Genomic DNA, 15,873 nt, shown 5'->3' with positions numbered 1-15,873 from the left:
TCTGCCATAGGGATCTTCTTCCAGCAGCTCTACAAGATCGATCCTCATTTGACATGAGGAAACTGAGGGTCAGGGAGATGAGAGCCCTTGCTTTGAACCTAGCCTATCTGACTCCAGAGCCCTTGGCTGTTACTGCCCTGAGAGGGGACATCTGTGGGTCCCTTAGACCTTCCTCTGGGCCAGGGCGTGTGCTGGCGAGGGGGGGAGGCAGTGGTGGGCAGCCGGGGGTCCACACAGCTGCGCCCCTTCCTAACTGCTGCTTCACCTCTCTCAGCCTGTGTCCTCCTGGTAAGAATGACAAGGACAAAAGTGCTGGCACCAGGGAAGCCAAGCCATGGCTACCCCGTCTCCAGGCGAGGCCAGGCTGGGGAAGGGGCCCGGCAGCCTCTCTCTCTCTCCCTGGGAGGGCGGAATCTCTTCCCATGGACTCTCTCCTGGCCATAGCCTTGCTCCAGACGGGGTCACGGGGAAGGAGAGGGAGGGGAAGGGAAATGGCCAAGGTGAGGTCTCTGCTACCTCATTAGAGGGCTGGCACTGGGCCTTTATGACCTCTGCTGTCCCGGCCACTGGGACGACCATCTATGGAAGGATGGATGGGTGGACAGATGGATGAGTGCGTGAATGTAATATTCAGGCTGGTGAGACAGATTGAGGGCAGAGATTTTACGAACCCATGTTTTGGCAAAATTAAAAATATTATTAATACTCCTTGTTGGAGGAAGTTGGGGGAAGAGGTGTTCTCATGCACTCTTGAGAGGTGAGAAAGTTGGTGCATCGACAGAGGGCAATTTGCAGTATCTATGAAAACAAGTATTCACAGCCTGCACATCTAGGAATTTATCCTGCAGAAACACACAGAGCACACACACTTATGCCCCGGGGTGGGCTGTATAACATTGCTTATGATACCAGGAAATCGGCAACCACTCAAATAGCCAACCAGAGGAATGGTGGCAGAGACGGGGTGTCTAGTAAGCATCCATGAAAAGCATGTGAGGGGAGGCCCCGGGAAGTGGTTCGGATGCCAAGCCCACCCCCCTGCCCACTTGTCTGCTCAGTGAAAGCGGCGGCACAGGAGGAAGTCCAGGCTCCTGTTCCAAGCAGGTGGTAAAGCGGTGGATGCTCATGGGAATGTAAGCAGGCATCAGAAAGTACCAGCCAGGGAAGCTGGAGTGGCCGGGGCCCCCCGGGGGAAGGTGAGAGGGTGGCAGCTCTACCTTGCTGATCTTCAGACATCCTCAGGAGCCTCTTCATGGCCCTCTGCTGGGCTTCGGGGTGGCTGGAGAAGTTCTGCATGACCTCTGCAGGGGACAGGGCAGCACGGGGAGGCGCCTTGGCTCAGGGACCCGCCTGAGGGCCGGGGCACCAGGGGCGCATCCGTGAGCACCACTGCACAGACCCACGTGACCCGGCGCGAGGTGGTGCCCTTATCATCCTCACCTTCTCGGCTGAGCCACCTGTCCAAAGTCGAACCTGGATCTGCCTCAGAGCCCGCCCAGCGGGTGCTTCCCCTCCACACCTCCCTCGGGTAACTCCCTCCAGGGTACTCGGGGCGATGGCCTTCAGCTGGACCCAGATGTCTGCCTCCAAAGCCCACGGCCACGAGACAGGGAGACTGAGCAGCTGGGGCCTCATGGGTCCCCTTTTCCAGAAAGGGAGGCAGAGGTGGCAGCCCCTTATCGCAGGGAGCCCACGCAGGGAGCCACTGTCAGGGAAGACGGAGTAGCCCACCCACACCAGGGGGACAGAGGGATGGGAGGGCGGAGCCACCCCCGAACTTGGAGATGACCTCCAGAGCCATTCTCTACCCAAGACCGTGGGTGCAGCCCCCAGCCTGGGGCAAGCAGAGGTGTCTATTGTGTGCACCTTTGCGGGGGTGGGGGTGTGACCAGCCTGCACTGCGCCTGGAGCCTCCGGCCTGCACATGTCACATTGCACACGGAGACCCTGGGCCACTTCACCTTCCTGCAGGGCCATGCCTGCTGGTCCACGGTGGCTGCTGTGCCGGCCCCAATGTGAGCACCATTCCGGGCACGTAGCAACCACACAGGAGGTGCTGCTGATTGGGGAAGACACTCCAGGCACCGGGCCGCTGCATGCTGGGTGAGCAAGCAAAAAGCAGGGAGTCCGTGGTGGGGTGCGTGGCAGTGAGGGGGCTGTTCGGTGACGTGGAGGACTGTGTAGCTGGAACGGGGGAGGCAGGTGGGGGCCTGGACACAGAGATGAACTCTGCTCTAGGAAAGCTTGCGGGTATCTGAGCGGGGCGGTACCCTGAGCAAAGCAGTGCTTGGGATGGATGAGGGGCAAGCCCACCGGCCATGTGTGAGGAGCGGTCCAGGGGACTGGGCGGGGGTCACTGCCCCCCCAGCTAAAGACAGTGGGGTGCCGGGGCCACAGCAGCCTCTAGCGCCGCCCCCTCGGGGCCCCATCATCACCTAAGATTCTGGCAACGTTGCTTTCTAGCAGCATGTCGATGATGAACTTGGGCACCACCTGCCGGTGCAGCACCAGGGCACTACTGGAGGGCCTGAAGTCGCCGCTCACAAACGGGAAGTGAATCACGTCCCTGGGGAGGGGCAGAGAGCTGCCAACTGGCCCTGCACCCGCTCTGCGTCCAGCAGCTGCTGGGCCTCCACCTGCTTTGGGCACCCGCTTGGGAGCACCTCTCCCAGCATCACAGTGCGTCCAGCGGGCACCGCAGCAGCTCCCCCTCCAGGAGGGGCCAAGGGAGGACAGTGCTGGGACCTGGCACTTGCACTCGCGTGGGCCCCTTCATAACATAGACCAAAAAATCACAATTTCTGGCTGTGTTGGTATAAGGGTGAACATAAGCCAGGATGGATCATTTTGTTCTTCTGACTTTAAAATACATTAGAGTTAAAACATTTTCCTGGGCCCCGGGCCATGCCTCCCACACCTGATGGGGAAGTTGGCCCTGTTTGTCTTGCGCTCAGAGATGTGGCCGCAGTTTGGGACAGCCCAAACTGGAGGAGCCACTGTCCATGGATGCAGCGCTTTGTGGTGTTAAAACCCCAAGTGCATGCGCAGACTGACAGTGAAATGCCACCCCAGGGCCTGAGCTCACCTGATGGTTATTCGCTCCGAGGGGTCAGCCTGGAGCATCAGAGGCAAAAGGGAACTGAAGATTTTCGCATCGGGGACCCTCCTCTCCTCCATGGTCCTCAGGACACCCCTCAGGCCGTCGGGGGAACTCCGGATGGACTTCCGCAGAAGCATGGCTTCCGTGCTCTAGGAGGAGGGAGAGGACCACTTGTGCACCTCCTCAGCTAAAGGAAGATGGCCTGACCTCGGGCAGAGGGGAGGCGACGTGGCCGCCGCCGTCAGGAACGCACAGAGTTCTTGTACGAAGAAGAAATGGAGGTTCAGAGAAAAGCAAGTGGCCATCTCACTGGCTGGAGGGAGTAGGGGAACAGCCCTCCGTCCACGGCCGGACTCCCACTGTGGGCCGGTTAGTGCACACGAACTCAGCCGTTCTTGTCCATAAGGGGGCGCTGTGGGGGCGGGTTGAAGGTTACCAACACCGTCATCACCACCGCACGGGGGCCCAGCAGGCCCAAATGCGGGGTCCTCCGGCAGCTGGGGCAGCGGGGGGCCTCCACACAGCCCCACAGGCACTCAGCGTGGGCAGGAGGATGCCAATGGGAAGAATGTGCCCTTTTCATGGCCGGGGGTGGGCAGAGCCTGGCTCCCTGGGGCTGTGGGGAGTGGGGTTCAGGTGTGGTGGGGAGGGGTGGACGGAAGGCCCCTCACATCCAGGAAGGAGCAGCTGGCCATATCGAGAATGATGCAGCCCAGGGACCAGATGTCAGATTTCTGGCTGAAGGAGAAGTTGAGAGCTTCAGGGGCCATCCAGGACTTGTGAAAGGGGTCTGTGGGCAGGAGTGAAGTGGGGGATGTATGAGACCCGTGCTCCCTGGGGAAGCAAGCAGCTTGAAAAATGAGCCCTCCATCACCCTTCCCCGGGGAGGGAGAGACGTGCTATCTGAGGTGGAAAAGGAAGAGGCCCCCTGGTCAGTAAGATCCTGGCCCTTGATCTTCAGCCAGTGAGGCTGCCCATCTCGGCAGGGGCCCACCAGGCTGGCCGTGTGCGCATCTGTGTCCCACTGCAGCTGCAGAAATAGTCAGAAGGGGCATGTGCCACGAAGGCTATGGATGGCTGCATCCTCCATAAACGTCTTGCCCCTCCCAACATTTAGTCGGGACCTTGAGGCAATGTTCCAGTTGCCCTGCCCTAGTTTCTAAACCTGAACCCCTGGGACTTCCCTGGCTGTCCAGGGGTAAAGACTCTGCACTTCCACTGCCGGGGGCACAGGTTTGATACCTGGTTGGGGAACTAAGATCCCGCGTGCTGCGCAGCCAATACATACATACATACATACATACATAAACAAACAAACCTGAACTCCAGACAGGGAGCCAAAAGAGCAGGGTCCCCGGCCCAGCTCTATCAGTGCCTGACAGGCCTCAGGCAGCCCCTCCCTTTCCGGACCTCCATTCCCCAAAGAGCAAAGGGGTGGGCTCCAAGGACCCCTGCCGTCTACACCTCCAGTAGATCCACCCATCCACTCAGCTGCCCACCCGTCTACCCACACCCACTTATCCGTCTGTTCATCTATCTGCATGTCCATCTATCCACTTGTCCATCCACCCACCCACTCATCTATCCATCCATCCATCTATCCATCCACGCACCCACCCACCCACCCGTCCATCCATCCACCAAGGACAGCGTGCCACTGGTCCCTGCCAGCCCGGGACTCTGGAGTTCTCCACTGGAGAGTTGCTCTCTCCACCCCTGATAGCCGTTATAGGGTTGAAGCCCAGCTCCCTTTGCCCTGTTGTCTTTTTAAAGGAAGGAAAACTCCTCCCTCCTGACTGCTCACCTTTACCACCTCCTGGGTTACTTTGAGACTCAGTAAAGTAATCCAGCCGGAGCCAATGCCTGCCTTCCACCAGCCCTCCCTCTGTGCGTGTCAGTTTCCCTCCTTCTGAGGGCTTCCTTCCCCCTTCTTGAAGGTTAACATTTTCTGAGTGTCTTTTGGACCCTGCGTGCCCCCCCACCTCACAGTGGTACTTCTGCTCAGTTACAGTCCAGGCAAGGGGGTCTCTGGAGTCCACATAAGCCCAAGGGGGTCTGTGGGGGCCTTCTGAGCAAGGAGAGCTTTGCTGTTGCCTTGTTCCAACACTTAAGAGTGGCCACTGCCCTTGGACTCCAGGGGCGACCCACTCGGTTGAATGGGCCCTCCCCCAGTGCTCCCCCGCCACCACTGTCCCCTGGCTGGGAGGACGCCAGCCACCTTCCTCTGCACGGACGTTCCACTTGGCCACGTCGGTCATGAGTGCGTTGCAGCTCAGGTCCTGCAGTTTGCAGTGGTCGCTGCTGACCAGGGCGATGTTGGAGGGCTTGAGGTTCCTGAAACCGAGAGGCGCGCCCTTCCACCCACTGCCTGGCAGGGCCACGACTGTCTGTGAACCCTCTGCTCCCGCCACACCCAGGGCCAATGCAGCAGCCCACACCCTCCTCCTCTCTCCTCAGTAAATGCCCTGTTTAGCCACTTTTAAAATATCGTTTCCTGTAAGCATAAATATACTGTTATTTCAAATGGGAAAAACAAGCCAACTACAGGTAAGGAAACACCCGGTCCTCCCGTGGTCCCTCCGCTAACATCCTTCCAGATCTCAGCTGCGTTTGTCTGGGGACTGGCTTTCCATAAAGTCCAGTGACATTAACACGGAATCTCGAGCATTTCCCTCCTACATTTGGTTCACACGGTTTTCTCTCCGCCTTTAAATGTGGCACTGATCCTTCAGATCACGATTCCGGAGAATGAAACCGGCAGGTCGAAGCTCAGCCTGGGAGTGCCCAGAGGCCCTCAGGTGGCCTAATCTCTTCCTCAGTGCTGTTATCTGGTTCTTCCCTTGCACTTTAGAACCAACTGCCCCGTCTGTGCATGGGGAGGGTCGTGGAGGGGGTGACGTTCTCTTTAAGCCAGGGAGGTGCTCTGGGAGGGGGAGGGGCCCATCCTTGTCCCAGCTGCACCTCTCTCCCTTGGGCCCCCGCCCAGGCGCTGCCACCAGGAGGTGCCACCCCCAGGAGGTGCTGCTTCTCCTCAAGCAGCCTGGCCACCCGGTCACCTGTGGATAACGTCCAGCTGGTGCAGGTACTCCAGCGCATTCAACACCTGGCCCAGCGTGTTCTGCATCCACTGGGGAAAAAGCGAGAGATGCCAGGACTGAGGGGCCTGAAAGCTCCCAGGTGGGCCTCCCAGCTGCTCTTCTTAGGCAGGTCAGTGGCCACTCAGAGCAGCCAGCAGGGTCGCGGCCAGTTTCCGCCCTGCGTCTTCAGATGGGCCTGCAGTGAGCGGCCAACAGCTCAGAGCCGGTGCGGGAGCTTCTGCTGCAGGCTGCTTCAAGGCCCTCTGGACAGAAATGCCCTGTTAGCCGGCGACGCCCTGGTCTCCAGACCCCCCACTCCTGTCTCCAGGAGACCTGGGGGCCCTGGGGCTCTAGCCCCGCCCGGGCCCCACCCCATGGGTACCAGAGATGCTGAAGTCTGCAGCTGCTACTTGGGGTTTGCCTCTCCAGGGCATTAGAATGGAAAGAGCCCTGAGAGAGAACATTCTGAAAGCTGTTTGTGTCAGAAACAAGATCCACCTGGTTTCCAGGGCAGTGGTTTTCAAACTGTGCTCCTAGGAACCCTGGATTCCACCTGGGGTGTCAAGAGAGGGGCTGAGCAGGCAGGACCCCAGGGTTCCTGCCACGCCACCTTCCACTGACCGCCAGACCCCTGACTAGAGTAGCTCTGCTTTCCTTACTGGAGGTTCTGAGAACATTTTTGTGCTTGACAGGGTTCTACTACAAAGAGAAAGTTTGAAACCCACTCAGAGGCTGTCTCTGAGGCCCACTTTGGAGCTGCGTGCCCCTCGGAACCCCCCGGCAGGGTCGCAGTGCCTGGAGGCCCAACAGAACAGAGGCGTGTTCAGAGCAAAAGCAGGCAGAATTTAATTGGGGTGGGTCATAGGCCTAAATGTGAAAGCAAAATGGATCCAGCTCCAAGGGCAACAGAGGAAACTATTGTCATGACCTTGTGGTGGGGAAGGCTTCTCTAAAGGCTCAGAAGGCACCAACCACAGACTAAACACTGATGAATCAGAGTTCATTACAATTAAGAAAGTGAACTGGCAAGCCACAGACTGGGAGAGGACATCTGGACACTGTGTCCATAATATATAAAGAGCTCCTACGAATCAACAAGAAAAGACGGACAACCCTAATGTTTAAATGTGCAAGAGACCTGAACAGGCACAAAAGAAGATATCCAAATGGCCAAAAAGTGCTCACCGTGACTACTCAATTGAAACTAAAATGTAACTTTTTTTTTTTTTTGAGGTACACGGGCCTCTCACTGTTGTGGCCTCTCCCGTTGCGGAGCACAGGCTCCGGACGCGCAGGCTCAGCGGCCATGGCTCACAGGCCCAGCCGCTCCGCGGCATGTGGGATCTTCCCAGACCGGGGCACGAACCCGCGTCCCCTGCATCGGCAGGCGGACTCTCAACCACTGCACCACCGGGGAAGCCCTAAAATGTAATTTTTAATTAAAATTAAGAAGACTGACACAGTGAAATGTGGGCCAGGATGCAGAGCTGGAAGACTCACAACTTGGGATGAGAGTCAACACCAAGTCAACCAACCATCCTGGAAAACTGGGACATTGGGTAAAGCAGCACACACAACCATTCTGTGACCCAGCAACTCCAAGGTCACGCAGAAAATGAATGCTTAGGTCCATCAAAACACATGCCCAGCAGTGTTCATGGCAGCCCTTCCTCATAATAGCCCCAAACTGGAAGCAACCCAGGTGCTCACAGCCCTGGACCAGATACACTGATGGTGATGTGGCCATCTGACAGACTGGCCCCTGGCCATGGAGAGGGATGATCTCCTGACACACTCACAGGTAGGTAAGTCTCAAAGCACTGGGATGAACACAAGAAATCGGACACAAGCAAACAACACGCTGTAGGAGCCCATTTATGAGAACTTCAGGGACAGGCAGAAGGATCTCTGGAGGCAGAAGTCGAACCCTGGGTACTGGCTGGGACTGTGTGAAGGTCCAGGAACGCTCTGACCTCATGTGAGGGAGGGGACGGGAGTGTCTGCCTATGCAAAATGCACCAAGGTGTACACTTAAGATCTGTGCACATTACGGTATGCAAACACCTTCATTCATAACTGTCAGAAGGAATGAGACCAGACTCCATGGGTGCCTGCCCCTCTGCCCCCCACTGTGGGGCCTGTGGCATCACAGGGTCCAGGCAGCCCCCAGGCCTGGTGCCCCAGAGAGTCTGTCTTACCTGGGAGTCAATGACTCTCTTTGCCGCCCTCTTCTTCTCAATGACATTCTGCAAGCTTCCCTCGTGGAACTCCATCACCAGGCAAAGGAACAGAGAGGAGATCTGCAGGGGACACAGCCCCTTAGCCAGGTGCCGAGTTCTGACCCCCAGAGGCCAGGCCTGGGGGCTTCCAGGCCGTCACCCGCTCCAGGTCTTTCCTCCCAGCCATGCCACCACCGGCAGTGACTATGGGAGAATGCCCCCTTCTTGAGGGTGGGGTGGGGACAGCCCCTCCTGAGCAGCTCCCGCCTCCACCTCCTCTCTCCTCCCCCACCCCCCCTACCCCCCATCTACACTAAGCCGCATGGACTTTTTCTAAAGGGGCGCAGGGTCTCCTGGCCACCGCACACGTAGACCACCGTGCCTGGGGCACCGGGCCCTTCGTCCCTTAGGGCTCAGCTGAGATCCACTCCTCCCTCTGAGGGGCCTGCACCTGATGGGACCCCAGCAGCCCCTGTCAGGCCTCTCAGAGCACCCCGCCTTCCCTCCCGCAGTGACATGTCCTCCTGGCTTCTCTGTGTCCCCCTTGAGAGCGTGAGGGGGTGCTCAGAAAATACTTGGGGGGACAGGTGGTGAGGGTCCCTCCCCACGGCTTTCCTCAGGGCCCAGCTAAAGGGGAGGGTGCCCCTCCACTCCTCCCGGCCCCTCCCTCAGTTGTCAGCCCAGATGGGGGTCTGACAGTGGGGTCACACCTGGCCCCCTTCCCCTCCAGCCCCCCGCATCCCCCAGCTCAGCCCCATGTGGAGTAACCGGCAAGCTTCCAGCTCCTTGAAGATGAGAAGTCAGCTCGCCGATGGGACCAAGCACGGGGCTCGGGGCGACCAGACCCAGACTGAAATCCTGCTCGGCTTTCGCCAGCTGGTTTCTCCCAGCCTCCACTTCTTCCGGAAAGTGGGATAGTGACCCTCCTCTGCAGAGGCTGTGGGGCGCACGTGAGACGATGCCCAGAGAGCCCCCGGTGTGGCCCCATGAGTGCTGCGGCCATTGGTGTTTGAGGGGCACGGCGGGGGGTGCTCTGTGCCCACCCCGAGTGCCTGCTGAGCCCGTGGGGTCGGCTCTGACCCACCTCACTCTTCCACATGATGAAGAGCTCCTGGTAGGTGGAGACGTGGGCGTGCTGAAGCTTCAACAGCGGCATCAGCTGCGGGGCGAGGCCAGAGAAAGTGGAGGCGTTAGGGAAACACTGCTTCTAGAGGTGCTTCTCTGTCACACGTCCCAACAAGAACCACACGCTTCCAGCTCTGAGCGCGGGCCCAGGGAGGGTGGGCAGCCGGAGGTTAGGCGCCAGACAGCCCAGGGTAGGTCCTGTCTCTGGCATGTGCTGGCTGTGCTGTGTGACTGAGGAGAGGATCTTCAACCTCTCTGAGCCTCCTAGCCTCATCTGGAAAGGGCAGTAACAGTGGTATCTGCCTCACAGGGGTGTCAGGAGGACTAGGTAAGCCGATGCAGGCAGAGTGCCTGGCGCGTTGGAAACAAGCACAGTCTGGGTTGGCTGACGAAGGGGGTGTGGCCAACGGGAGGCCGGCCGCTGCTGCTGTGCCCAGGCCACCTGGCCTCCTGGTTGTGTACACTAGAGGTCCCAGGGCCCCTGCCCTCAGCTCAAAGTGCTTTACAAAAGAACACAATTAGGCAGCAGAAACGGCTCCCTTAGTGACTCAGGCCAGACGGACAGCTGCTTATGATGGCAGGTTGGGTGTGAAAGGAGGTCGCCTAGTGGGGTGGAGAGGGGGCTGTGATGCTGGGGGGCACATTCTTTCTTTCATGAATGTGGCCTGGGTCCATCACCATGTGTCAGACACACTGTGGACAGAAGAGCTGTTTGCTGGCAAAGCTCAAAAGCTGGTGATTCCGGAAAAAAGACAAACAAGTGACCATTAGATAGGAAGGGAGATATTCAACCTCATGTGAAATTCAAGAAAAGCAGAGAAAAATGACACAGAGCCTTTGCCGGCAAATCGAAGTATGTGCAGCTGTTTTTGCTATTATTATAAATCAGGATGTTACTGTCAGTTCTGACTGGCAGATTTAAGGAACGTAAAAGAGTTTATATTTTCTTTGTTAACCAATTCTCTATTTTCCAAATATTCTATTGTAACTGATACTTTTACAATTGAAGAAAAAAATCTTTTAAAAGATGGTTATTGGTAGATCAGCCTAGGGACCTAGCCAACATTTAAAGGTTATCATCTTCTCTGAGAACATATATGCTCAGTGGTCAGCACCTGGATTTCGGAATGAGTGTTTGGTACACAGCCTCCCTTCATGACCTGGGGGCCTCTGACTTCACAGCACAAGGCAAGAACTGGTTCTGACCCTCCAGCCTCCACCAGGCTTCTGCCCATCATGCCCCAGTGGGGTGCAGAACAGTCTCTGTGTGTCCTGCATCATGTCCTGTAGAGAGGGAACCACCCAGAGAGTTACCTCCTCCAGGGCCTCGTTGGCCTGATGCTCATCAATGCACTCCACCTGCAGGGCCACAAGAGCACTAGGTTGGTAAACGTCCGCGTCATCATCATGACCACCACCACCATCACCACCATCACCATCACCACCACCACCATCACCATCACCACCACCATCGCCACCATCACCACCACCATCACCACCACCATCACCACCATCACCACCACCATCACCACCACCATCACCACCATCACCACCACCACCACCACCATCACTATCACCACCACCATCACCATCACCACCACCATCACCATCACCACCACCACCACAACCATCACCACCACCACCATCACCATCATAATCACCACCATCACCATCATAATCACCACCATCACCATCATAATCACCACCATCACCATCACCACATCATCACCATCACCACCACCATCACCAGCATCATTACCATCACCACCACCACCACCATCACCATTATCACCACCACCACCACCACCACCACCATCACCATCATAATCACCACCACCATCACCACCACCACCACCACCACCACAATCACCATCACCATCATTATCCACCAGGGCTGCCAGGCGCCTATATTCATGCCCATCACACGCCACCAGATGGGGCCTGGAGATGTTCCTAAGGAAGGGATCCAAAAATCCTCTGAGCCATGAGACCACCTTTGCCCCTATTGCAAGGATACGTTTAGGATCACATAACATGAACTCCAGGGAACCGTTAGAGGATCCATTTTCAGACCATCTTGAAAGCAGGGGAGAAAACAGTGTGTTGCCCCCAGAGCCAAAGAGCTCTGCTCTGGTTCGCAAAGTATCAGCCCCATCACTGTATTCCTCATCCGTATTGGGAGGCTTGTCCCTGTCACTGCATGTGGGTGGTGGGGAACGCGTGGAGAGGGAGAGAGGGTGGTGGTCAGGGCAGCACCGAACTTTGAGTCTGCAACATACTTGGTGGCAAAGACTGTGGGTTCATACTGTCACCACATCTTACCAGATCCTTACCCAGAACTTTTGCTCATAAGATTTACAAATGAAAAACTCTTGTAACTGGGGTGATTATAGATGAAAATGCAGTTAGTGGGTAATTCCCCAATCCACGTAAAGACCCCAGATGCAGCGGCACCATGCATCCGTTCCTTCTGTTCCAGGGGCTCGTGCTGAAGTCATTTTGGCCAAAAACATACTGAAAGCCTTCAAATTACCACCTCTTTTGACCTAGAAATCCCACCCCTAGGAATTTATCCCAAGGAAATCATGGATCCTCAAAAAAGTTAACTATAAGGTTGTTTATCAGAGTTGCTTACATAGAGTGAAAAATCGAGAACAAGCTAAGCCCTTATCGCCCTGAGTGGATGGGTTGGGTCAGTCGTGGCACATCAAGCAGGGGGGTCCATACGGCCACCAGAGCCAGGGAAGGAGGAAGATGTGTCAGCAGTACCAACAACCTTTGCCATACACTGAGTGGGGAAAAGCACATTATCAAGTTCAGCACCGTTATTTTTTAAAATATTTATTTATTTATTTGGATCTTAGTTGCGGCACGTAGGATCTTCATTGCCGCATGCGGGATCTTTAGTTGCAGCATCCATGTGGGGTCTAGTTCCCTGACCAGGGATCAAACCTGGGGCCCCTGCACTGGGAGCGTGGAGTCTTACCCACTGGGCCACCAGGGAAGTCCCAGCACCATTCTTGTAAAAAACCAAGAATTTTACACATGCTTACCAAAAAACCCTGAAAGGATATACAACCCCCCTCCTCCATTTTGTTTAGAAAGATTGACTGACTTTTAAAAAAGCTCCTTGGGGGCTTGCCTGGTGGCTCAGTGCTTGAGAGTCCGCCTGTCAATGCAGGGGACACGGGTTCGTGCCCCGGTCCGGGAGGATCCCACGTGCCGCGGAGCAGCTGGGCCCATGAGCCATGGCCGCTGGGCCTGTGCGTCCGGAGCCTGTGCTCCGCAACGGGAGAGGCCACAGCAGTGAGAGGCCCGCGTACCACAAAAAAAAAAAAAAAAAAAAAAAACAAACCTTGGGATTGACATACACACTAATATGTATAAAATGGATAACTAATAACCTGCTGTATAAAAAATAAATAAAATTCAAAAAAAAGAATAAAGCTCCTTGATGGGGAAAGCAGTCATTCGTCCTGCCCCACGGGCCCGTGAGACAACCGGGCAACCCCACAGCCAGGCAGCAACGGAGCAGGAGGCCGGTGAGGACTTCCATCCCCACTGCCTCGGGGCTGAGCTGCTGCGCAGACAGGAGGCCTGGCAGGCTGGAAGGGCGCCCGCAGCGGCCACCAACAAAGCTCTTCCCTAGACCCTCCATTCATCTGGACTACCTGGTCTTGGACACGCTAAGGGCTGTCCTCCTGCAGGTGTGCACTCCACCCGGCCATGCCAGCCCTCGTGAGGAGGTGAAGGAAGGGCCCGGGGTCAGCGTTCTGTCCTTAAACCTGTGTGACCTTGGGCAAGTCCCTGGCCACCCCCTCCAGCCTCCCTATCCTTGGCTGTAAAGCAGGGTCATCAGTCCCGCTTTGCTGAGGTGGCGGGAGATGAAAGATGATGCTGATGCCGGGCACGATGTCCACGTAAATGGTGGGCATGGTTGCTGGTGGAGTGAACGTGAGCATTTCTTCTCCATCAAGGGGAGAGGTGAGTTGGCGGGGAAGCCCGCAGAGCCCCGTGTCACCCCCCATCCCCGTCTATCCGCACCCCCAGCCGCTGGATCTTCCTTCGTGACTGCTGGCAGAGGAACCCGCTGTCACATTGCCTTTCTCTAACATGGGGATAATTGGTGTGTGTTTGGGGAGCCAGCCCCACTGGGTGCCACACGCATGGCCTCTTACCTGCTTTATCACGTGCTTTACTTTGGGTTTTGTCTCCTCCGCCAGAAGGTTCACCCCCAAGGCCCCAGGATTCAGCCAGTCCAAAATCTACCAGCAAAAGAGAAGCTTTCAGGAAAGCGTACACATCTTTTCACTGTCCAAAGCGTGCCCACCTCCAGTGTCTTTTCCGGTCCTTCTAACTAACTTCCCTCGTGGGCTGGCAAACAAGGAAATGGCCCAGAAGGCTGAGGAGGCCTCTGAAGGCAGAACCCGAGCCCATCTCTTTGAGGTCGGCTCTGGAGCTCTGTCCACCACCCCATACCCCTTCTCTAGTCTGTGGTGAGGACCTGCAAGGCATCCAAGAGCCAGCACCTCCCTGGGGCAGAGGGTTTCTTCACTCTCTCCAGCCCCCTAGGATCCCAGCTTCCAGCATCCACCTCCAAACTGGGCATTCAAACAAGAAAGTAACTGGTCCATAATTGGGGCAATCATAGTCACAGCCATGTGTGTGCTTGGCACGTGCCAAGCACTGTACAGCCACCCACGCAGTCGGCGCTTTTGCCATCTCCTTGTTTACACTGGAGGAAACTGAGGCACAGGGAGCAGGGTCCTTGCCTGAGGCTACAACACTAATAACTGAGAGGGCTGGGAGTCGACTGGAACTCTGGGGTCTGACTCCAGAGCTGGCGCATCGAGCCAGACCTGCAGAGAGATGGCCGCCATGCCAGAACTCTGAGCTAGGAGGCTGAGGGATAGGTGAGGGTGGATGATGGGATTACAGTCATCAGAGGAGGGGGGGAAGGGGGCAGGATGCCGAGGAAGGCACACAGGGGGTGGAGCCCCGCGTCTAAGGATTCTCAGAGTTCAGAAAAGTTTCAGGATTCTGTAATCCAGCCCCTGTGGCAGCCTGAATCCTGCTCAGGGCATAACAGAGGTGTTGTACTGAGCAGCTTACGCTGGTGTAAGAATGCACACTTAAGCATTCTTAGGGGGCAAATTAAACAATAAAATGCACCCCTGTCTTCGGATCAGGTCTTTTTTTTTTTTTTTCCCCCTGAAAAAGTAACTACTTTTAAAATTCTCTGGTCACCCAGAAGCTCACCTGCTTTACCACTAGCTGACACCCCATAGTCTCCCACACAAAGGGAATTCTCACAAAGTGAGAAAAATCTAACTGACCAATTATTGTCAAATTAATGAATTTTTTACAGAGACTGACTCTAACAGTTAAAAGTATTGACATCTTATGCATTTAGTTCAACATTCATTTGCAGCTTTCCTTTTGTGAATTTTTCACGTCCTAAACATTTTCACAGGCTCTGGAAAAGGCCCAAGTTCCCCCAGCTAGGGACTACTGATGGGGTGTTTTGGGAGTTCGGGGGCGTCTGATTATGAATTCTGAACGTTCTAGGGTGTCCTGTCTCTATGGGCCGAAGCACATGGACCCACGGGTGAAAAGGATGAAGGTGTCCTCCATCCTCCCACATTCAGACTGGAGAGACCTTAATTTCATCCACCATTTTAGAAAGGGGGAAACCCAGGCCCAGAAGGGCAAAGGGCACCACGGAGGTCACGTCTGGAGGTACCGGAGGTCACCCTATGAGCTAGAGGCAGACACTGGCCGCAACACGGGCCCCTTGTCTCCCTGGGGTCGGACCTGGCCGCTAGCCCCTCGTGACGGTTAAACCGCTAGGGGGCCGGGGGTGGCGGCAGGAGATCCAGGTCCTGGGCTCGCCCCTGACCGTCGGCCCCTCGTCGCCCCCGCCTCCCCACCAGCGGACAGCTCGGCACCTGGTACTTTTCCATTGTGTCTTGCGGGGAGACTCCCGGCCTGCCTGTCCCACTACTGGGCGCTGGGGCGCACCGCTAGCCCGAGCCGAGTCGGACCCTGAACTGAGCATGCTCAGTCTGGACCGCGTCCGGTGAGCGCCCATCCCCCAACCTGGGGGCGCCCTTCAGCCCCGGGTGCTGGCCTGATCCGGGGACCCTCCCTGCCGGAACAGTGTCACAGTGTCCGCTGGGGCGCCCGCGCGTCTCCAGCAGGCCGGCCCTCAGGGGGGAGCGGGCGGAGCCTCGAGCGGGGAGGGCGGGGCCTCGAGTGCGGTGGGCGGGGCCTGAGCGCAGCGGGCTGTGCGCTGCCCCTTTAAGGCGCGGCCGGGGCGGGCCCCGCGGCGCGGCCCCTTTAAGGCTTGGCC

At 56.8% G+C, this 15,873-nt stretch overlaps 1 protein-coding gene across 2 annotated transcripts; it reads right to left on the bottom strand.

The window, feature by feature from the left end:
• Positions 1 to 15,721, bottom strand: LOC132492204 (serine/threonine kinase-like domain-containing protein STKLD1). 2 transcript variants are annotated; one of them, XM_060101540.1, is made up of 12 exons: positions 15,470 to 15,721; positions 13,700 to 13,786; positions 10,836 to 10,880; positions 9,481 to 9,555; positions 8,376 to 8,477; positions 6,157 to 6,227; positions 5,319 to 5,434; positions 3,772 to 3,890; positions 3,086 to 3,249; positions 2,436 to 2,566; positions 1,218 to 1,301; positions 1 to 43 (listed from the first exon to the last, which is right to left on the bottom strand). In XM_060101540.1, the coding sequence occupies exons 1-12, from the start codon at positions 15,482 to 15,484 to the stop codon at positions 30 to 32; spliced, it is 1,023 nt and encodes a 340-aa protein (XP_059957523.1). In that variant the 5' UTR covers positions 15,485 to 15,721; the 3' UTR covers positions 1 to 29. The 2 variants fall into 2 exon arrangements, with proteins under 2 accessions (XP_059957523.1, XP_059957524.1); XM_060101541.1 differs by lacking the exon at positions 1 to 43 and adding an exon at positions 726 to 842.
• Positions 15,722 to 15,873: the final 152 nt, after the last annotated feature.

The sequence above is a fragment of the Mesoplodon densirostris genome, chromosome 6 (assembly GCF_025265405.1).
Source record: "Mesoplodon densirostris isolate mMesDen1 chromosome 6, mMesDen1 primary haplotype, whole genome shotgun sequence".
Classification (NCBI taxonomy): Eukaryota; Metazoa; Chordata; class Mammalia; order Artiodactyla; family Ziphiidae; genus Mesoplodon; species Mesoplodon densirostris.
The sequence above is the reverse complement of the archived record's forward strand: the minus strand, read 5'-3'. Positions and strand labels throughout refer to the sequence as shown.